The sequence below is a fragment of the Rousettus aegyptiacus genome, unplaced genomic scaffold (assembly GCF_014176215.1).
Source record: "Rousettus aegyptiacus isolate mRouAeg1 unplaced genomic scaffold, mRouAeg1.p scaffold_m13_p_4, whole genome shotgun sequence".
NCBI classification, from domain to species: Eukaryota; Metazoa; Chordata; class Mammalia; order Chiroptera; family Pteropodidae; genus Rousettus; species Rousettus aegyptiacus.
In genome coordinates this window covers 125,505,055-125,529,101 of record NW_023416307.1, presented here as the reverse complement: position 1 = coordinate 125,529,101, position 24,047 = coordinate 125,505,055, and the positions used below count along the sequence as shown (strand labels likewise).

The following is a 24,047-nucleotide window of genomic DNA, read 5'->3' as shown; positions in this document are numbered from 1 at the left end:
AAAGCCACACAGAAAACTACCTTGTAGGCAATTACTAATTCTGTTTATAGAGAAAACTGATAGTTTTAGAAATAAAGGGAGAGAGATATAGAGGGTTTCAAAGTATAGGAGGGATATTTGTTTTTTCATTTAATACCAGGTTTCAAAGAAGGAAGAATATGTCTGTCACTGTTATACACTCTTTCTGTTTAAAACCCATCCAGATGCCTTAATGGGAGTAGGAGGGTCCCCATGGCTGCTTCTCAAAGCCAGTAAAGAACTTCTCACTGAGAGTGTGGAGCACACGCTTGGCAGGTCCCCTCTCAGCCATCACTTCTTTTTGAACACTTGTCGGCACACCTGGTCACCGCACGTCAGCTCCTGCAACATCAGAAAGTGAGTGAGAGATGACAAGCTTTCCTTCTGCCCAGCCCCTGGCCCTCTTGGGGCGAGGGAAGCTGGAATAAGAGAGGACGCTTCGTCATTCTGGGAAAGTGTATCTCACAGATCCAATCGGCTGGCATGCCCCGCAGGTAGCGGTAATTTGATTTTGACACTTGTATTGAGCTTGAACAACTATAAAAATGAAAAATGCAATGAAATTACCCTCCTGGGCGGGATTTCTCCTACTTTCATGATTAAAGCAACATTGCCTAATTTATAAAAGGCAGTGAAGTCTTGAAGAAGAGAAAGATCTAATAGGGAGAAGTGTTTAGAAGGCAAGGGCCTGGGAATATGCTGGCTAGTGAGCTGTCCCTCCACCTTGTGGGCTTTCTGGACTCTGGTGATCAGTGCCTTGGTTGGTGGCAGCACAGGCAACGACAGGGTGTGGGTGGCAGAAGGGCTCCCCCGGGTCTGCCTGTGCCAACAAGATGCTCTCCCAAGGTTTTGTTGGTATCTCATGACCCATTGAGGGTGGAGAGAAAAATATGAGTGTGAGGACAATCATGAAATCATTGCAGGTGATGATGAACTCATTGTCTTAGGGGCCACTGGGGATTGTACTATAAAACAAACAAACAAACAAACAACAAAAAATGTAATTCAAACCAGAGCAGGTAAGAAAAATCATCAATGGAAACACAGCGAGTGCCTCCCATATATCACCAGATGACATTACCTGCGACATAAAGATATCAGATGAGAAAAACATGGCTCTGAAGGGCACCACAGTGACCTGAATATTAACATTGGAGCCTGGTATCTGGCTGACTCCATTGGTGAATGAATGAATGAACGAGTGAACGAAAAGCCATTCATTGAATGAGCCATTCATTTAACAAATGAGTGACCAAACACATGAAGGAGTGAAAGATTTTTCATTATTTCAATGCTGGACCCATAAATTGCCTTGAAGATTGAAGAATGAAAAGTCAAACTGTCTAGACAGATATAATTTATTTAAGGAGATCAGCAATTGTTCTTACTGCTCTGTTCTAAATAACCTAAAATGTGTTGGGATCAGGTGGACATAGCTTATGATGAGAGGCCAATGCCCATGGTCTACAGGCAGTTCCCAGGCCCAGCTTGCCCCTGTTCATCCCGCCCATACCCCAATTCCTCTTTTCATAGGTCCACATAACTTTGAGGAGGCCTGGTCCCACCCTCCTCTGGGCCATCTTAATTCCATGCCTCACATTTCTCCCCAGCTGGTCTTTTATAGGTTCCCTGCATTTCTCCTTAGGTCTTGGCTCCCTAACTCAGCATTTTGAACTTTCATTTTAATTGGAGCCATCCACAGAAACAGCCATACAGATTTCTGCCTGAAGTTTCCTAAGCCAGCTGCGAATGGTTTTCTGACTATATGACCACATGCATTTGGCATGAGCTCAGGGGAGAAGTGCAGGGCCATCTTACTTGTCAAAGCCCATGGCAAGGTGAATGGGTAGTTTGTATGAGCACAGTGGAAGGAACCTGGGCAGACCCTGGGACTTACCAGGTATAGCTTGTCGCCCTCGACCCACTGCCTCCAGCCACGGTTCTCCTTCTCCCCCTTCTGCACACACACGAGGACATCACCTTCCCAGGTGACCAGCGACTGCAATGACAGGTTCACAGACGCATGAGATATGGTCTTGACTGAAACTGAACAATCCTAAACCCACTGCAGTCATTCCTGCAGCCATTCCTGGCCCCCCACTTGCTCAGCCTCAGCCAAGCCAAGATCCTTCCAGTCTCATTTTCCACATGCACCCTACATTCCAGCCAAACCAGCTTATTAAAGCTGGTTCTATTGTCTTTTAAAGCATTCCACTCCTCTATTTTATCATATGGCACAGGTAGCATTTCAAATCAGAGGAGGAAAAGATAATGAATTTGACTACATAACAATATAAAATTTCTAGAAGGGGAAAATACCTCGATGTCAATAGATGAACAACAACTGGGGAAAATAACTGTAATATATATCAGACAAAGACCTGATTCCCTTATATATAAAGGGCTCCTACAAATCATTAAGAAAAAGATCATTAACCTAATAGGAAATTCAACAAGGATGTGAGCCAACAGCTTATAAGGGAAAACACACACACACAACCCTAGCAGATGGCTTTTACATATAAGATACTCAACCCACTCATAATGAGAGAAAGGCAAATAAGGCTGTTTGTTTTTTAGATATAATTCATCATATGGTCAAAGATCAAAGAGTGGTAACACTGCAGAGAAGCAGGCGCTCTCCTCCTATATGGCTGGTGGATATGTTGATTTGTATTAATCTTAGGGAATTAATTGTAGGGAAATTTTATGTTACCTTTCAAAACATAACATGATGTATACTCTTTGACCTAGGAATTCTATTTCTGGGAATTTTTCCTACAGGAATCACCTTGTTAAGACTGCTCACTGTAGGGCAGTAATAAAGGCATAGAAGTACCCTAAACTCACAGGGGCCACACAGATGGCTCCAATGCCAGCCTTGTCATCTAGAGCCAGGAGGGTAGACCTGCTCCTGGCTTTCCTCTAGGCAACAATGCCTACTGGTTAGTATCACAGAGGCGGCAGCAGAGATGCAAAACTCAAGCTTGATGACCAGCAGGTTGGAGAAGACACAAACCTACTGAATCCCAAGAGGCAGGAACCCCTGTGCACGTATTTACGAATTACACATCCCCAAACTCTTTTCCTCCCTTTACCTCTCCCAGCACCTGCATGGAGCGATCTTGTGTACGCACCCCCTGAGATGATGACGCCGTTCCCACTTAGGCAGTGGTTTCCTGCTCATGCCGCCCTCCCTCAGGGACGACCCTCATGCTGGTTGATTTTCTTTCAAGTGTGTGCAAACCATATTATGCCTCTACGAACAATGTTAGCTAAGGAGCAGATACTTACTTTTCTCTATATTTTGTAAACCAAGTTGGTGATAAACTGAGCAGTGTTTTTTAATTCACCCTCCTTACACATTCAGAGTTTTGTTTTGTTTTGTACAAATCTGTTTTTTACAGATTGTTAAGTGTACCTATTTCTAAAATAATATTTGACCTTGATCATATTATATAGTTTATGTACAATTTTACTTCTCTTTATTTCACTCCTCAACACATCGCTACATTATTTGTTACAACAGAGGACTAGAAGCCTCATAAATTCTGTCAGAGAGCATCTGGTTAAATATGGTGTGGTTCATTCCTGCTATGCAGCCCTTAAAGGAAGCAGTTCTATACTTACAGAGAAGAGCAGTCACCATAGTGTATAAAGTTTTTTAAAAAGCTAGGATCGGGGCCATGTGCATAAAATAAGAGGGGAATGTGTTTGTACAGGTTCTCTGCCAGGATGTAAAAGAACTCTTAATAGTGATTGTCCTTGGGAGAAACTGAGAGGCTGGGGCTAGGATAGGAAGAAAAAAAATTGTTTTTTACTGTTTAAATTCTTTCTAACCATCTGCATGTATTAATATTCTCCAAGTTAATTTAACTACAAAATTCTACATGTTTTCTAAGGGAAATATGTCTCTTCTTTCTCAGGGCTATCTAAAGCTTCACATCTGCAAATGTCTTAGAGAAGCTTAATTCACAGGTTGCTCTTCTAGATCTTCTGGGAGGGAGATGTTGGCGGGAATATTCCAGAGTTCCCTCTCAGATAGATGAGAAAGTAATATTCATATGTTGTTGCCCATCATCAGTCTTGGACTCAGTCTCCTCCCAAATAGATGGGAAAGGACTCATGTCTCCTATTTGGGCGAGGACTGTGTCTTCTAATCCCTTCCACTCATATTGTCTTACATATAATTAGGTATACATGTTAATTGAAGTAGTGTCTGTCTCCCCGCAGTAGACAATAAGCTCCATAAATAAAGAGGTCATGTCAGTTGTGCATTTCTGCAACCTCAGACTCAGCAGTCACCAGCGCATAAGAGGTGCTTGGTAAGCCTTGCTGAATATATCCGTGATTGACTTTGTTAAAACCGAGTGTTGAGGTAAACCCACACAAGGGAATAAATGAACATGTGTATTCTTTTTTGATGATAGTTCTTGACAACAACTCAACCACCCCACCTCCTTGCCTTGATTTCTATGGTACAACTGGAGTGCACACATGTCCATATATATGGGCACTGCATGGGCCTACACTGAGATTTCCCCTATCACAATGTCCAAAGTTAAAGTCATTTAAGACAACCCTTTAAGGTAAATTAGATACAGGTATAGTATCAATGTTAAATTTATAGAAGTTGATAACTATATTGTGGTTATATGAGGATATCCTAATTCTTAGAGAATACATACTGAATTGTTTAGGGGCAGCATGGCAGATGGCTTAGAAAAAAAAATGTATATCAGAGAGAGAGAGAGGGAGAGGATGGAGGGAGGGAGGGAGGGAAGGAGGAAGTGAAGGAGGGAGGGAGAGAGACAGCATCTACAAAAGATAAAGCAAATGGAGCAAGATGGTAACAATAGGTAACTCTTGGTAAAGAGTGTATAGGTGTTCTTAGTTATGTTCTTGAAATTTTTCTGTAGATTCGAATCACTCCCAACTAAGTTTTTTGAAAAAAGGAAAATAGCTCTTTACATTAAGAGCATAAAGAGACACTATTAACACATTTAAACTCTTCCCAGCATATCCGCCCCCAGGTAAGAGTTATTTCTTCAGCATCCATCTACCTTTCAGGCAAACCCTGAGGTGGGAGCCTCCTGGAGGAGGCTTTCTCTTGGGCTCTCTAGGGACATCACGACAACATTAGTGGGTTTAACTGCCATTGTCGTTACCTGCTGTTCCCTGCCCTCTCTGCCCCAATTGCTTGTTTTAAAATTGAGAAATAATTCACATACAGTAAAATTCATCCTTCTAAAGTATACAATTTATTCATTTTTAAATATATTCACAAGGTTGTAAAACCATCACCACTATCTAAATACAAAACATTTTCATTGCTTCCCCCCAAACCCTGCGCCTATTAGCAATCACTCCCTGGCAACAAATTTCTGACTGTAGATTTACCTATTCTGGATATTTCTGTCTATAGATTTGCCTATTCTGGACATTTCATTTAAGTCAGATAATAGATGACCTTTTGTGTCTGACTTCTCTCACCTAGCATAATGTTTTCCGAGTTCATCCATGTTGTAATATGGATCAGTACTTCATTCCTTTTTATGACTGCATAATATTCCATTGCTTGGATATCAATTACTTCTTTTAAATATAGTATTATTTGAGGTAACTTGTATATTTTCGAAAGGGGTTTTAAATTCTCTTAAAAACTAATCAGCGGAGGCAGTGAGAAAGATATGGCCTTCAGGAAGGAAGAAGGAGTTCCTGAGCCCCTCAGAGAAGAGTTGACCCCATGATCAATGTGGTTTATTGCTGCTGCTCCAGGATGACAAAGAACTCGGCATTTTAGGGCCCTATTGAGCCTCTGCTGCAATCTCCCCCTCCAAACATACCTCTCCTCCCAAATCTCCCTGATGAATGGGAGATTTTTAGAAGGACTCATGAGGGTAACCAAAGAGAAGTGGAGCCCTGGAGAATAAGAGTGTGAGTACTGCACGCACACACATGAATGCACACAGACACACAGTTTGTGGCTACATTCAGGTGTGCCATCACATGTGGGCAACAGAAATTAATCAGAGATGTGTCCTGCTCTTTTGGCTTTAGAGTCAGTACCAGAGAAAGATTCACCCATTCACTGTCACCCCTTTCTAGCTGAAGGGTTCCAGTCAAGTTATAGGGAGTAGATAGTCCTGAGGGCACTTGCTTTGTGTTCAGCCCTTTGCTGGAGATCGAGCAAACTCTGTCCTGGATACTTCTCGGCCCCTAGTAGTGAGTGAGTGAGTGTGTGTGTGTGTGTGTTAGCCTCAACTTGTTCCTGTGGGCAAAGCAGAGACAAGAAGTGGAAAAGAGGATTCTCTCTCTTCAGGGAAAGGAAAAAAAGTGGAAAGTGGAGAGACAGAAGAGGAGTGGGTGTTAACAGACAAATACTTTAAGGGACAGAAAGGGCTGAAAAGATATGATATATTTCAGGAAGAACGAGTTCTCTGCTATCAAAGGCGATAAAAGAACAAGTCAGAGAGAGGAGGTCTGTTTTTCAATAGCCACACCCCAAATGGAAAGATCAGGGAAAATGAATCTTTTCTGAACTGATTAGGTTAGAACAGCAGAGTGATGCAAAAATTCTGATCAAATTTTCCTATCAATTCTGCTATCTGATGAATTAGCCTTCCAACCACACAGTTCAGAAAAGCCCTGTCCATCTATCAACCTCGCAGGGAGGGATTCACAAGGGGCCATTCCATGGCTCGGAAGCTTTGGCTCTCGTGCCAAGATTGCTCTGATGGAAGCATTTCCAAGGTGCTTTTCATTTTCTACTTTTCTTTAGCAAGGAGCACTAAATATAATTCAACTTTGACATGATTGGCTGAGATTATCAATGCTGCAGGACAACTTGAAAAATAAAATAAATGTGTCCTGCTCTTTTGGCTTTAGAGTCAGTACCAGAGAATGATGACAACTTTTCCTATCAAGCCCAGGAAAGAAGACAGAGCTCATGTCCCTTGCTATAGGGGAGAGCTGAAACCTCTGACTTTGACAGAGCTCCTGGAAGCACTAGAGAAGAGTAGAGCTCTGGGGAGAGTAGGGCTCATGGTGAATGGGGAAGGGCGGGGCAGAGGGCCCTGCATCTTTTTGGCACTCTGAGAGACTGGCGCTCTGCTAGTAGTGAGAGCATAGGCACATTGGGAGCCTGGGAAAGAGGTCCTGGTGGCTGAAATGGCATAGGAGGGGTTGGTGCTAAGAATATTCAAGCTGCCCACCCTCGTATAAACTCCATGGGCATGGACAGTGAGCCGTTGATGGGAACCATACTAAATAACAAATGGGAAATTCTTTCCTGGACAGTGTGATCCCTGGGGTTCTTGTATGATGCTAAGACTGGGGTGAGGAAATCCTTAAATTTGACTTAGATTAGATTCCCCCCCCCCCCATTCCTGGTAGTGGGGACAACCAGGTATAATTCGATTTGGAAAACCAAAGACAAGTGCCCTGAGTGTGAGTGTGAACACTGCAATAATTGGTCAGTAGGCTGTAATACCACATGGTGATCCTGAGGGAGAGGGGACTTGTTACCCCTGATTTCACCATCACCACCCCACTTCTCCCTGCCGGTACCACTCTGCCTTATTTACAAACTGCTCCTCTTGGTGAGGGCTTGCCTCTTCTGTAGACTCCAGTTCTTTGGCTTTGAAATAATTCCCCATTTATGCACTCAGAGTAGTCTGCTCACTTTCAGGGTTCTACCTAAGCCCACACAATTCAAGCAGCTATAAGTCTGGTCTTCTGATGCATGGAAATTTTTTTTTATTATTATATCCTGTGAGTTAAGGTGATATTGAATCAGAAGCCACAAACTTGCCAGAGATTTCTCTAAGATACTAGAACTGGAGAAACCCTGACTTCATTTTATATATTGAATTTTTTGTTTGCTTTGCATTGCATTTTTCTAAAAATTAATGAGTTGGGATCATCTAAAATTGAGATGTTTCATATAAAAGCATATGAATTGTCAATATCTCTTGAAAAGAAAAAAAAATCTGAGAACATGAGGCCTTAGTCCTTCACTGCAACGCATGGCTGGTGCTGAGCAGGGCTGCCTTGCTAATGAAGCTATGCTATCCAACTCACAGAGTCACCATTCCCTGCCATGATAGTCCACCTTGTCCTATCCTCCTCATTTTCCAAGTTCATGTCAGTATATAAGTTGACTTCCTAACCCAGATCCTGACAAGGCAAGCATCCTTTAATCTCTCTTTGGCTCACAGGCTTAGTGCAGAAGTCAGCTTGCTTCTTCCTACATAAAATAATGATACTTATTGCTAGCATTATTAAGCCTATTCTGGTCCCCCTTTCCAGTCTGTTTCTGTCATTTTCTTTTTAGTGAAGCCAAATGGCCAGTCCCTGCAGAGTATATAAGTAAAAAACACCTGCCCAGGTTAGTACCTTAACGTTCCGGTTGTCCAGGCCTTTGGTGTACTCCTCAAACTCCACTCCAACAGTGAAATCCAAGTTATAGTTGCGGAATGTGCTGTTGGTTTTTGATTTGAAGTGATTGTCGTTTTGATCAATGATCTTTGTCTGATTTAGACGTCCTGCAATCTTGCGGGTGGCAAAATCAATATCTGTTGGCAAAGGGAGTTGTGGAGGTTCTGATGTGCTCAGTTAGACTCATTCATTTTTTAAAAAACAAGGCCAAGCGATCAAGACCAGAGACAAAGATTAGAGCAGGCTACCTTTCTTTGCTTAAGTGTAAAACAAGAGTTGTCTTGCACATGGCCAGTTTGGACATCTCGGTCAATTGTTAGGAAACCTGGGGTTACATGCGTCTCCTCAGGAACCATGATAGGAGGGGGATGTAGCAGGTGGGGCTCACTCTTGAGCTGCAACTCTCCAATTCGTGCTTGTGCACATGTACAGACACACAGCGCACCCGTGAATCCACACCCCTCCACCACAGCAGCTCCATTCTGTCTGACATACTGAGTTTCCTTTTAAGAGTGTGCTGAACAAGAGACTTCATAGGTTAAAAAAAAAAAAAAAAAAAAAAAAGGACTGTTTAAAATAACCAGTCTAGATCATGGGTAATGAGGAAATTTTGTTAATGTCCACAGCAGGAAAGCATACGTACAAACTTCCATTTTTAAAGTAGGTTGGGAGCTTATCTAGCTCGGATGTTCTCCCTCAGTCATGGCCCTCAGTACAGCTTTAAGCATATTCTGGTTACTTAATAAAAACTCGCCTAGAGTTTCTTTTGTTGTTTTTAAGGAAAAGATAGATAATTGTTTATATTTTTATTATGAAAAATTTCAAACAAACCAAAGGAGAGTACAAGGAACTCCATACACCCATCACCCAGATTCAACAATTATCAAGATTTTGCTGCATTTATTCCATCTACAGCTTTTTTTTGTCTTCGTATTTTAAAGAAAATCTTGTTTATCTCTTACAGACCATTAGTAAGTAAAAGGGAGCATGCCCTTGACAGGGTGTTTCATTTCCTAATCTTTGCATTTTACAGTAAGAAGCTAAGTGCTGAGTCTACCTCTTGCAAATCCTTTGGTCATGCATAAAATGTCACCCAAGCCAAAAAGTCACTGTCCTGTGGAATAGATCTAGAAACAGAGGATAATTCTGGAACTGCTAAATTTCTATCTTTGCTATGAACATCATTAAGCTCTTAGTCTCTAGTCAAATCATATTTGACCCCCTTTATGTCTGTAAATTCTTTAGATATCTTTGAATACTAATCTAAATCTTTAATTTTTTTTTTGAAAGTCCACCTGGGAGATTTCAAAAGCAATGAGATTGAATCCTTTTATCCCAAGGGCAATAATAACCTCAAGAGTAAGAGCAGTTCAGGTTCGTTGAGGGCTGTTTTCCTGAGAGTTCCAGCCTCATCTCTATGACAGGTAGGTGATTAAACCTCACACTCTGCGCTGTCTGCTGGGGGATAAATACTATTGTGTCCACAGGAGAGACTAGCAGTTACCAACAGTTCAGGGAGCTTATGTCAGTTTGAGAATTAACATCTCTGCTGGCTGAGAACCCACCCCTTCTGCTGTCCTTCCGCAGTAAGTAGCCAAGCATGACCTCCCTCCCTCTCTCTCCCCATTGCCTTTCTGACTCATTTTCTTCTGAATCCCTCCTTGGTAACTATTCTTCTCCTTCTCGCAAAGAACCAAGGAGAAGCCCGAGCTCGCTGTTTGGACAATGACAGGATTACATCTGCATGAGTGAGGGCCCTGGCTGGTCCCTTGGACCCTAAATTGTATAGAGTCAGCTTTTATTATAAGAGAATAATTTTAAATAACATCAAGCAGCCCAGGAGGTAAAATAATTTACATACTTGCATCCTAAGTTGAAAAGAAATTATGTTAAAGTTGGCACAAACTGGTACATGAATGCCAGTGCCTTGCTCAGCTACTGTTCTGCACTATTCGTTGAAAAATTTCCATGTCTAAAAATTCACCAGTGAGTCCCAAAGCTGGCTGCTCATCATATAAAAACTAAAGACTGCTGGTCTTATCCCAGACCCAGAATCTCTGGATAGTTTGAAACCTTGGACTTCTTCATAGAGACCTGTTTGGAGAAAGACTTCTATGGTTTCAAAAAATCTGAAAGCTACTGCCTAAGCATCTACTCATGTCATAGGCAGTGGCATGGAGGCCTAGAGAGGTTAAGCGACTAGTCTAAACATACACAGCTGAAACAGCGACCACGAGGGTTTGATAATTGGATGGCTGTGTAGAAGAATCAAATTGGGAGGACAAAACAGTGGTTTTGAGCTTGTATGACCAAGGCGAGAGGTGAGAGTCAAGGAAGTCCAAGAATGAACTAGTTTGATGGGGGAACATACTAGCTGGGTTTTAGGTAATGTGAGTCAGGGGGGTCATGCTGCATGGACTCTTGCTCATATTTGGGGTGATGACGAAGACATGCCTTAGAACTAATCAGGAATGGTGCCCCATGGTGGAACCTCCCTGGAGAAACCTCCCTCACTTTATTCTCTCAACAAACCCATGAGATAAGTATTATATTATCTCTAATTTACCATGGAGGAAACTGGCTCAAAGAAGCTGTGTCACTTGCCCTGGGTTAGATAGTGAGAAAGCAATGGAGGTAGGACTTGAACCCAGGACAATCTGTCTCCAGGACCAGCACTGTGCTCCACAAGCTCTGGGCTGGCCCATCTCCTCAGGTCAGACCTTCTTAGTTTGTGTACTTTCCATGGCTCCCTGAGATAGCAGTAACTTCTAATTCTTCCTTATGTTTCCCCTGGAGCCACAAGGACTTCTGGATCCAGTTGGAAAAGACCTCCCTGTTTGGAATGGTTTATCTGCCCCAGACCTCAAGCCTATTGTCCCCACCAGACAGCAATTGTTTTCTGGTTCCAGGGCTCTTTAAGGAGTCTGAGTTGGAGCAGTCACACTCTAACCTCTACGTGTTTTCTAACAGCTCAATTGGCTTCAGCTCTAAAGCTCACGGAATCATATCTGGGCATGTCCATGACACACAGCCTGCAGGCCATGGGACACGAGTGACCCTTTATACTGTAAACATTTCTGGGCATCTCAGCCAGCAATCACAGAGACCACGGTGTCCCACTGTGTTTGCCGTAGGGCTCAGATACATATAATATTTACTAATCAAAAAGAAAAAAATCCCGTCATCAACTAAGGTTGGAAAATGAGAAATTAAAACCAAGAGAGGCTGGTTTCTGTACTGAAGCATGTCGCGGAGCCTTTAATCTAGGAAAGATGCTTTGTGAGTCCAGCTGGAGGATACGAGATGTAGCCTTTCCCAACCTCGTGTGGCCATAGAACTGCTTTGTGGTGGGGAACCCACCTGGCCGCACGATCCACAGAACATAATACGAAAAGGACTGACCAAACCCCTTCTGAGGCATTTGTCTCAGTCACCTGAGTCCTCAGTTATGGAAAGGTCTGTTCAATATTTCTCCTTTTGAGGCAACTGCTGGACTGTTTGTAAGGGAGAAGGCTAGACAGGACCAAGTGGTCAAGGATTTCTGACTTAAATGAATCCTTCCTTAAAATTGCTAAAAGCCACTAAAGAAGATCTTCCCTATTCTAGTCAATATAAATGCGTGCTTGCAGTAGGTGGAGGGCTAACATGTCACACTCCAACTCATGTTTCTTTCCTCCTCCCAGAAAAATGTCAGCTTATGTCCATGTGTCTAACTTCAGTCACATGGCTGGATGTATATGTCCAGTCCTAGAAGCAGCAGAGAACAGTGTCTGTAAGTGGAGCTATTGTTAACTGCCTCAGGTTATTTCGAGGATTAAGTTTGATAGTGTGTCTGAAGAGCTCTGTGTAGTGGCTGGTGGCTTGTGGTAATGGCACCGTAAATGGCAGCTGCTGGCATCATCGTAATCACCATCACTAAGTCCCCTGATCTCACAGGTCTGTTTACTCGGAGTCCTTCTCATTTTTCCAGATACTCCCTGTATGTTTGCTTCTGAATCCCTGCATCTGCGCTCCCAGCTCTTCAGATCTCATAAGGCCCAGCCCCAGGTTTGCCTGCTCCAGCCTGTTCTGCTCTTTCTTGCTTCCTTCCTCGCCTGGTTCCCAGGGCATGTTATTGTACACCCCAGGAGACACTACCTGGTATTTTCACTTGATCTTAGTCAAAAGGCCAAGCAGTGATTACTACCTGGTATTTTCCTGACTTTTTCTGGGGGTTGATTCTTTCCTCCAAAGTCTCACCTCTTTGAGGACAGGGACACTGCTGTTGCCTTGCTCTGTGTCATCATATAACGCAGCCCAGGACTGGGCACAAAGTAGCTGCTTGAGAAACACTTATGGATTGGTTAATGGGGGAACATGTTCTAGGACAGTGGTTCTCAAAGTGAGGTCCCTGGGCTGGCAGCATGACAGTACCTGGGACCTCTTAGAAATGTAAACTCTGGGGCTCACCATAGACCTACAGGGGGGGTTGGGCCCTGCTTGTTTTTACAAGCCTTCCAAGTGATTCTGTGTACGCTACAGTTTAGAATTACTGGTACAAAAGAATGGACGTGAGGGTGAGATCCAGGTCTAAATCCCGGCCCTGATTTCCCAATGATGTCACTTTCTCTTTTTGAGCCTCAGTTGTCTCACAGTAAAGTGGGAAGAAAAAGGCTTATCTTATAGTCATTTAATATAAGAATTCACTTAAAATGATGATAAAATGCTTTACACAGTGCCAAAGAGTGGAGCCTTTATGTGCATTGGCCTCCATGCCTTGGTCTTTTCTATTCAGATCAAAATCAGTGACTAGGTTGGTAATTAGTCAGGAGTGAAATATTTGGGTCACATTTATACGTCTCCACAGCCATCTGCAGCCCAAGGGCCCTGAATTCTGAAGAAACAGTCAGGATGGTAGCTGATCTACTCCCTCCCTCACTTTGCCCTGGCCTGTTTCACAAGCATTTCCCTGGCTTCCTCACTGCCTGGTTTGGCCAGTGGGTAGAACTGACTTTAGCTCCCACTCTGGTCCTCTGTGCTAAGTCCATGCATGCTGTGCTATGCCCTGCTGCTGGAACCCGTTAGGAGATGGGAAAGAAACCCACGGGTCACATATTACCCAGATAAAACAAAGAAGGGGTCTCCTGCAAATGAAACAACTAAGAAAGAATTGGGAATTAGAGAGAAATTTAGAATTGAAGTGTCCCTCAGCGAGCAAGTCTATTTTCTCTAGTGGTGAGTTCGGAGTTAGGCTGGAGCTCCTGAAAATTTGTCTACAAATACATTCCGTTTATCATTCACAACTAAGGCTTCCCTAACAAAAATTATTGTTTGTCCTTGGTTGCTTAGAAAGGTAGATCGCAGCTAAAAATGCCTATTGCCAAAGGAACTGGTTTGTCCTGGAAACACCATCCCTAGTCAATCTTTCTGACCAGTGCCGGGGGAATCGTGTTAGGGGCTCAATGTAAATGGAATCAAACATACTTCTCCAGATTGAAAAATGGCGTGGCCTCTTGGCCACCCTTTAGCGTTTACGCAGGCTAGTTAATCATGTCACCTGTGCTCCACATGAGGGAAGGGAGCCAAATGTTTTGTTGGTAGATTCGTGATATTTCTAATCAAAAAAAAAAAAAAGAAAAGAAAAGAAAAAAGTTTACCTGCAGCTGTAAAATACACACATGCACACACACATATAGATTGCAAAAACACTTCCTCTTTGTACTTTGCAGAGAAAATTATTTTCCTGATATAGTATTTTAACACCAGGGCTATCAAATATATTTTATCTGCTTTTCTGGATTAAAGGTAGCTTCGAGCCTGATTTATAGCTAGGTAAAATGAATTTCTATCTCAGAGGAAAAGGTTCAAAGGCAAGCTATTTTTGAATAATATATATGGCTTGTAGCTGCTGCAGAAGAAAAAAAAACAACACTGAAATGACTTTATTAAAAGCATACTTTTCATAACTGCATTTTGAACAATGCAAGCCATAAAGTTGAAATATGAGTATGCTACTCAACATTCAAATGCTTTGTAATGTGCTTGTGAAAAAAGCTAAAGTTGCAGGCTAAAAGGGCAGGTGCTCTTTGTAAATTAAAGAGCAGAGATGCACACATATTCATCATATGAAATCTGAGACCCATTCCAAGTACAGCTTCAATGCGCTTCAAACCTGGACTTCTTAATTCTCAAATCATCAGCACTCTTAGGCAATTGTGAAAAGCAGAGTGGAAGAGCAATCTTCTCTATTTTTCCATGCCATTTCTTCCTCCAGACAACATATTTAGCCAGGAATTGGCCTGTCCCCCTGCCTCCCTCCTCTTCTCCTTCTCTCATGGACATCTCCAAATAGGTTTAAAATTTTCTCTGGCCAGTAGAGGCAGGCTGGAGACTCTGGGGTGCCTCCCTGCTCCCCTTGCACTAATCCACCTCATCACTCATTGTCTAATATTTACCAGTGGCGTCAGGGTGGAGGTACTGCCAGTACATGCAAGGAAGGAACAAAACTTTTCTTCGCCTGGGCTTTTTCCATCCCCCCACCACCCCATCCCAATGCTTACTCTGTTTGAAAGTGCATTCGGTGTCATGTGGCTCAAATAAAGACTTTGGCAAGGTGTATGACCTCACTGACTTGTGAGCACCAGCAGGAACCAAAATTTTGTGACGCTGACTCCTCCTTGGGTGATCGGACATTTTTTTCTTTCCTTCCTCCCTCCCTCTCCTCTTTCCTGTCCTCCCTTCCACTCATTCACTCACTCGCTCATTCACTCACTCATTTATTTTTGTTTAGGGACCCTGAATATCTCTCTCGCAATGTTTCTGAGGGTCCTACCTGTCTCCTTTGGTTGTCCCCATCCCAACAAACCTTGCTCAAAATGAAGCCCCTTTTCCCCTACTTCTGTGCCTTGTACCCCCACCTAGAATAGTGCTGTGGAAAGAGCTTGGGTGTTAGAAGCAGACAGACTGGACTCCTTTCTGAGTTCCACCACACCCCAGCCACAACAACCCCAGGCAAGTCCTCCCACTTTTCTGGGCTTCAGATTCTTCACCTGACAAGCTAGAAATCATCCCTTCCATCTTTGTCCCTGACTCCACCCTGTACTCTAGATTTTATATCAATGTGCCCCAGCTGAGGTCTATTGCTGGCCATCACCAACTACCAGGTGCAGGGGGAGGAAGACTTTGAGATGGCTCCAGTCTCAGCTGCTGTCCAACTGCAGCTAAAAGAGAGACCCCAGTGAGAGCCACGTAGGTGAATCTGATGTCCCCCCATAACCATGCAAGATAATAATAAAATGATTGTTGTTGATCCAAGACACTGTTTCATGGGTGATTTGTCACACTGTAATAAGAAAACAGGAGCAACATTTGTGCACAGCTATAACCTGACTGTTTGCACCAGTTTGAGCCCCTTGAGAACAGAGACTGGGCTTCATCTTGCCTCAGATGGCACAACCCCCTGCTTCTGTAAGTGACTTCTAAAGCTTTGGGGGAGGAATCAAATGACTTCCCCATGTATGTACAGTATTGGCCTCACTCCTGGGCAGTCAATGGATGCTCAGTCAGCGTTCGTAGCACTGGGATCTCATTTTTAGACCTGCCCTTCTTGGTCTCGTCTTTAAATTGAAGAGAACTCCTGCTCCCTGATCCAGCCTGAGGAGGACCTCAGGATGTGACACATTCCTCAGGATAAAAGAGTTTATCAGCCGCTTTCCTTGCTGTCAAGAAACAGTCAAGGGCCTCAAGAAACACCAAGTATCTATGGAGGCAGAAGAGGATGTAGCATTGACCCTTGGCACTCACTCTTTGATAATTAACAACTTTGATAATTTGGGGCAAAACCAAAGGTGGCCATGACATGTCATTCTGCTGCGGCTAGCAGTGAGTCATGTGGGGAGGCTGGTATGTGGCATGAGTCACCTGGAGTCTTTCTTTCTCTACTGAACCAGTGACCAGGCTCACAGAGAAAGCTGATTCTCTAGTGCTGGGTGTTACAAGCTAAGAAAGTGACGGGTCTACGGCAGGGAGTAACATTATACTTACTAATATTTATACACCTGGGATTTGCTGAGATGTCCACATACGTTCTTCCTGAATGCCCAGGGCCTCATGTTCAAAAAGGCAAGGCAGGCAAGCTTCACTGACATGTTAGTGTTGGAAAAGGCACTCCTGCCTCGTGGAGCGGGTGTGGAGGAAACTATCCAGGCCTGCTGGTTTGCTTTTAGCAGGTTAAACTGGCAGGGTGGCCTCACCTTAGCTGCTTCCAGCTGAGCCCCTTGAGACTCATTTTGTCACTGCCAGTGCCTGCCCCACTTATGTGTCCCTCTGGGAAGGTGAGAAGAATCCAGTGTCTTGTCTCCATGGTGGGAAGGTGACTCCAGCTGAGACATTTCTGCATGGGGCATCATGGACATTAGCTGGAGCAACTTCCTGGGACTGCGCGACACTGTGAGCTATCGGCGGCTGGGTAAACCGAGGCACCAAGCGTTTCCACATTCTGGGTTTAACTAGTACTATCACCTATGGTATCAATCAGGAAAGGATTACACTACCCCCTCTACATCGCAGAGCTGAAATGGTACTCTTATTAGAGTAGAATCATTGTAGTATGATGCTAAATCAGAAGATTTAACTGAAGGTATCTAATACCATGGATACCTACGACAGAGCTATCCAAACATCACATTCACGACATTGAAGGTGTAAGTTGGTATGAAGGAGGCCAGAGGAAAGCTGTTTTTAGAGAGAGGATTTTCTAGAGAGAGTTCACAGTGTGCCCTGCATCCCCCAACCCCCCCCAGAAGGGACAGAGGGTGATAAGAGTGCTCGCCTCTCACCTTTAATCTAGAGAAAGAGGCTTCAGGGCTCACCCTGCAGAGTTGAAAACTGAACTGAGACTGGATTTTATACCTAATGTCACCACAGGGCTTATTATTTGCAAAAGACAAAGTTACTTTCTGATTATATTCCCTGAGTCCCACTTGTTCAGCATGCTGCTGAAACCCTGAAACCCAGACAGCCCTTGTTAAAGTGCTTTCAATCATACCAAACCACAACCACTTCCAATGTCATCTGGAGAAATAGGCAAGGCTGCCTTATTTGGCAGATGGGGAAACTGGTTCTGAAAGGTTAAAAAATTGGTCTAGGTCAGAGAGAAAGCCTCAGGTATATTGGTCCCTCTGGTTTGGTTTCCTCCTCTGTATGATCTTGTCCGAAATTATAGTTCTATAGCACCAGACCATTTTTTTACCCGCAGATTGAATTGGAATCCCAGCTGAGCCCCTTGAGACCTGTTTTCAATCACTGCCAGGGCCCGCCCTACTCATGTCCCCGTAGGCAAGTGAGAGGGGTCAGGTGACTCGTCTTCGTGGTAGGAAGGCGACTCCAGCTGAGGCATTTCTGCATGAAGCATCATGGTCTTGAGCTGGAGCAACTTCCTCGGGTCACACGACACAGCAGGGCTCATTCAGGGTGCTAAACAGGTGCACTAGGGCGAGGGCTCTGGGAGGAGGATTTTTGCTTCCTTCCTGCCATCTCATGTATACTGAGGTAAGATAGCCAGGAACAACAACAACAACAAAAATCCCTGCCAAACATGTCATAGCCTTCCTTATTCACTGATGCAATGGAAATGTTCATCAAACTAAAAGTTCGTTGCACAGAAAAATCCATGACATCCATTTTTAGTGAGACTTCCCATCAGACCTCCTACCCCACCTGCCCGCAGCCTTTATTTCTCAGGTTTTGCACGGGGAAGTTCCAGCCAGGAATTCCCTGTGCAGAGACCACTAAAGGTGGAAAAGATGGTCAGGAGGCTGTTGCAGGCTGAAATAAGGATGGGCAGCCAAAGCTCCTCGCTCAGTGCCTGGCCCATGATAGCTTCCCAGCGAAGTGAGCTTCCCTCTGTGGGTCCAGTTCTGCTGGTTTCCAGTGTTTTCTGACAGCCCCACAAGAGATCCCGCAAGAGTCAACTGAGTTGACACACTGATTGAGCCCCTGGCCTGGAGCTTAGTTCAGAAGCCAGATAAGCAGCACTTTTTTTAATCTATATGACAAAAGCCTTTCCGAGCCTTCTGCAGGCTTGATTTCCTCTGGGCTGAGAGAGATGTTAGCCACTTTTCTGCTTTCCCACTACAAGACTGACAAAAGAGCAATATAGGGGTCATTCGTGGATAATATCAGGCCCAACTGGTTATATAAGAGATGGCTGTCACAAGGCAGGGGAGCTACTGCAGTATCCTCTCACGCTTGGCTTTACTAGTGTATGCATGCATGCGTGTCTGCATGTGGGTGTGTATATGTGTCCTCAACTCAGTGTATCTTTTCTGTGTGTCAGGTACTATGTTAAGGACATTCTAGACATAATCTCATGTATTATTATTCCCAACTCGCAGGCAAGGAATCTGAGCCTCAGAGAATTTATATGGCTGTGGAACTGCGCGGCGGCACTGCCTGGAGGACCAGGCCTCAGTCCTCCTGAAGCTGCCCTCCCTCACTCACCCTCAGCCTCCTCCTTACCCAGGGCCTTCATGTAGCCTTCAAAGTTGTTGTTACTCTCCATCTCCCAGGTTCCATTTTGGTCCTTTGTCATGGTGGTGGCCTCTGGTTACTGTGAGTATGTGGCAGATGTCAAGGAGCAGGCTGCAGGGAAAGCATGTTGAAATGAGTCACTTTTATAGCCTAGTGGATCACATTTATGACTTTGAAGATAACAGGTTCAAAGGTGATAAGCACAGCCCAAAGGAACTTTCCTTCCCTTTGCAAAGTTCAGGACTACATGCAAAATCCTGGCCAGGCATGGGTGTCTCGGTGACCCCCACCATATGCAGGGTCCTGGAGCAGCTCATTTTCACTGGCTGGGCTCCCACAGAGCCTGTGGACCCACACAGAACACTCCACCCAGCACCTGAGAAAAATAAATAGCCAGTACCCACCCTGCATGCACTATAGGCCACCAGTTCCTAGGCCTCAAACTTGGAGTCTGTCGGCCATGCAGCTAGCACTTCTAGTCTGGCTGATGAAGCCAAAACGATGGGAACTCTCATCTGTGGCCCTCAACCCTACTCTGTAAGACTAGCCTGTATTTTTCATCTTGTTTCACCTTTTAAGAACTCCGAGTTACGATTAATCATCTCCATTTTACAGATGAGAACTGCTCAAGGAGGTTAAATCACATATCTAATAACAACTGGTAAGTGGCTTAAGCTGGGATTCAAACCTCGGCCTGCCTGGCTCCAAAGCTCTTTCTTCAGCAGTGTGCTAAAGTCAGCATGGAAGAGCAGCTTGAGCCTAACTCTCGCTTGCTTCTTCCCCGAGGGCCTCTAAGCAGCAGGGTTACTCAAGAAAAGTACCTTCTAGAAGCATGGATCTGCTGAAAGCAAGCAGGACATGGAGGGAGGCCAGATGGCAGGCATATAGGGACAGTGAGACTCTACTTCAAGACCCTTACAAACTTAGGAACCTCTAGAGCAGGGGTTCTCAAACTCTAGCATGCGTCAGATTCACCTGGAGGGCTTATTAAAACACAGATTGTTGGGTGCTACCCTTGAATTTCTGATTTAATGGGTCTGAGGTAGGGTCCAAAAATTTAATTTCCAATAGGTTCCCAGGTGGCACTAGTGCTCCTGGTTTAAGACCACATTTTAAGACCTGCTTTAGAGAGTAATAGAAATAGAAGAAGAAACCCATGGAGAGGAAATGTAGAATCTTTTTTTAAAAAATAATTTTCAATTACAGTTGGCATATAATATTATGTTAATTTTGGGTGTACCACATGGTGATTAAACATTTATATAACTTACAGTGTGATCACCCCCAGTAAATTTAGTACTCATCTAATATATAGTTATTACAATATTATTAACTATATTCCTTATAATATACTTTACATCTTTACAAATTTGTACTTTTTAATCTCTTCCCCTTTTTCACCTCCTACCGCAGAAAACATAGTCTTTTAAAAAGTTTCAGAGTTGGCCACACCAAGTTTTGAACCGAGTTTTCACTACTTCCTGACAGTGGGACCCCTGAACACTCACCTTCTTTGACTATCGGGTTCATCCTTTGAGTCTCAGGGTCATTGTAAAAATTATAGGTGATAATAAACATAAAGCTCTTAGCAGAGTCCCTGACACATAGCATATGTTTATTCCAGGGTTTGTAGATTAAGCTCCTAGCAAGTATTTGGCTTTTCATATGCCCTCAACAAAACGCAGCTTCAATGTGCTCTTTGGTCTCAAATCTGTGTATGTAGAAGAAAGGGGGGTGGGTACTAGGGGTAAAAAGTGAGGGACAGTGTTTGAAAGAAGGTGATTGCCAATCACCAACTCAGCCAGTGTTGCCCCACACCTTCTAGTCAAGAAGGATCACCTATTGTAGAATTGGCAGCAGACCCCCAATTTCAAAAGTTCTAGTGCGAGGTGGGGGGAGGTAGACGGGGTCAAGGGGGTCAAATATGTGGTGACAGAAAGAAATCTAACTATGGGAGGCGAACACATAGTGTAAATATACATGTGCCTTACTGTTAAAGTTTGCAGCTGAAACTTGATTTCATTAACCAATGTCACCATTAAAAAATTAATTAATTAAAAAAAAAAGTAATTCCTGCTTAAAAAAAAATTCTGTTCCAGGGCCCCTTAAGTTTCCACATATACTAACAAATCACATACTGGATGTTCCATTTTCTCAGTTCTCTGGGCATCTCCACTTTGGAACTTACATATCTCTCTGTGGAATCCCTTAGGTGACTCTTAACACTGGGAAAACTCATCAGCCATAAACCGGTCTTCCTAGGTTGCAAGAAACTTTGTGGAGACCACACTAAAAAGTGAAGGTGTGGGTCTCTCAAGAAGCTTGGGTCTGAGATAAATCAGTCAGCTAAGAGCAAGCACAACAGAGATCCCCAGGCATTTACCTGCAGTCCTCAGGAGCATCTGACTGTTGGCAGCTGGGCTCCTCACTGCCTTCCAGAAGCTAGGCAGCGTCTCAGGCTCAAGTCTGCCCAGCTCAGCCCTCTCTTCTTCTCATGAGATGTGAAGACCTTTCAAAAGCAGGTAAATGGCATCAGCTGGATGCTGACTCAGCTTCTCCTCAGAGCCCACTCCTTCCCCTCCCTTTGAGCAATTTCCTGTAACTTGTATGACTGGCTCAACTAAATGTGCTTATTGTGGAAACTAGATATTTCATCAGATTTGTTTCACCTGGATGGAGACCCAGGAGGAAAAGGACCTGAAATTCCTTCAGCTAGCAGGCAGCTCTGGGCCTTGCTTTAGTTTTTATGTTAATTGTGCGTCTTCTCCAGTTTTATTCCCAAAAGAAAGGCCAGGAGGTCACAGACTCTCATGTCTCCCAGGGCCACAAGGATCAAATTGCTCTGGCTCAGAAAGAGCCCATTTGCAATCACCTGTCCTCCCCATCTCCTCACTCCTCCTTACCAACAGCGAAGAGGAGATAGAGAGCTCGCAGGGGTCACTCCGGACCACCTCTTCCTGAGGGGGCTGCCTCTCCTCCAAGGATCCCTGGGATGCTCTTGGCAGTCCCACCCATAGAGGTTATTTCCACTAGACCTAGGGAATGCTTGTCACTTCCCAGATTAGGCAAAATCTGTTTATTTACTGCCTCTCTCCCTGAGATTAGGGGCCATTTCCTGTTTTGTTTACCACCATATCCCCAGTGCCTAGCACATGGCAGATGAGGAATAAACAAGTGTTTGTGGAGTGGAGACTGCCTGTCTTGAGTGAGTCGGGGAGGGCCCAATTTCTCCCCAATTTTCTGCGTACTTTGTGGAAGGAAGGGCAGGAGGACTTTAACTACCAGTGATGCTATGAGCAATCATAGTTCTTTTCAGAACTTCAAATTAACTGAGAACATTGGTGAGTTAATCAATAAGATATTGGTCTAATACTTTCCCACCATTTATCAAATGCCATTCGATGTGTTAAAATCAATGAAAATGTGCCCATTCAAAACCTTTATTAGTATTTTGTTTCCAATAACTGATCTGACCCATGATTAGAATAACAATTGTGACCTTTCCTTGGAGTGCCGAGCAGTTGTCCAAGCTTGTTTCATTGAACTCTCTTAGCAATGCTTTGAGGGAGGCGGTGCCAGTGGAAGGGGACCTGGGAGTTCTTTAGCTACTAGGCAGCTGGGCCTTATTTTTAGTTTTTATGTAAATTGTGTATCTTCACTTTTGCTTATGGAAGGCAGGCCAGGAGAGCAGAAAGTCACAAACCCTCAACCCTCCCAGGGCCAAATTGCTCTGGCCCAGAGAGGGGCCCATTTGCAATTCCCTGTCCTTCCCTACCTCTTCCACTCCCTTACCAACAGTCAGGAGGAGGTAGGGAGCTGGCAGGAGTCATTTCAAAACACCTCTTCCAGAGGGGACCACCCGTACGTCTCCTCCAAGAACCCTCCGACTGCCCTTGGCAATCCCACCTGATGGAAACTTCTTCCCACCTACCTTCCTTCCATCAGACCTAAAGAACATTTGGCATTTCCATTTACCATATCTTGGAAATCTTTCCAAATCAGCACATGTGATCTACTTCATTTTTATTTATTTATCTATTCATATTTTATTGCATTTTTAATAGGTAACATATTCATGTGGTTTGAAATGTAAGTAGTATGAAAAAATACACGATGAAAAGTCTGCTTCACCTATGTTTAGTTCTCACTGCTGATACTGCCAAACAAGAAACCATAAATATGAATTACTTGTGTATCTTTCCAGAGTTTTACAGCACTTAAAGTCAGATATGAAGATATTGTTTTTCTCTTGTCTTTTTTATCCAAAAAGGAAAATACAATAAACTTGGACTCACATTTTTCTTTTTCCTTATTTTGGCCAACTTTCATGTCAATACAGGAAGAGCTTTCTTATTTTTTTCTGACTGCTACATAGCATCTCACTGATTACAAATGCCATAATTAATTTAGCCAGTCCTAGGTTGAAGGTCATTGAGGTTGTTTACTATTACTTGTAATTATAAACAGTACTATTCTGATCTATCCTGTACATGTGTTTTTGTGCACTTTACAGAAAATGTCAAAGTGGTTTTCGAGTAGGTTGTTCCAGTGTTTGAGTGTTCTTCTTTCATTATATTCTTGGAAACCCTGTGTGTTAGCAACTAATTTTCAAAATCTTTGTCAATCAGATAAGCGTGTAAAAATGTATTTTGTTGTTTTAAAATGGATTTCTTTTATTATAAGTTCAATTGAACATATTTTCAAATATTTGTGAACCTTTTTTTCTTTTTCTATACGATACCTTTTCATGTCCTTTGTTCATTTTAAATTGGGTCGTTAGTCTTCTTTTTGTTGATTTAAAGAGCATTTTATAAATTAAGGAAATTAATCATACTATAAAACTTACAAATATTTCCCTCAGTTCTTTGTTTGCCTTTTACCTTTCTATATTACACTTCCCCCATATATTTCTATTTTTGTCAAAACAGTGTGTGCAGATATTACAATAGTCAAGGTACAACAAGGGGTTAAAGAGAAAACCACAGGCTCAAAATGGCATTAATTGTGCTAAAAGCCCCTGATATCAAGCTTAGATTTAATACCTGATTTAATTGCAGGTTCAACCTCTCTCAGAAGTATAT

At 43.4% G+C, this 24,047-nt stretch overlaps 1 protein-coding gene across 1 annotated transcript; it reads right to left on the bottom strand.

Annotated features, from left to right (window-relative positions):
• Positions 1-35: 35 nt before the first annotated feature.
• Positions 36-21,528, bottom strand: RBP2 (retinol binding protein 2). The gene is made up of 5 exons (XM_036219430.1): positions 21,350-21,528; positions 18,955-19,077; positions 8,416-8,594; positions 1,916-2,017; positions 36-360 (listed from the first exon to the last, which is right to left on the bottom strand). Exons 2-5 carry the CDS (start codon positions 19,025-19,027, stop codon positions 310-312), a joined length of 405 nt encoding a protein of 134 aa, XP_036075323.1. The 5' UTR covers positions 19,028-19,077; positions 21,350-21,528; the 3' UTR covers positions 36-309.
• Positions 21,529-24,047: the final 2,519 nt, after the last annotated feature.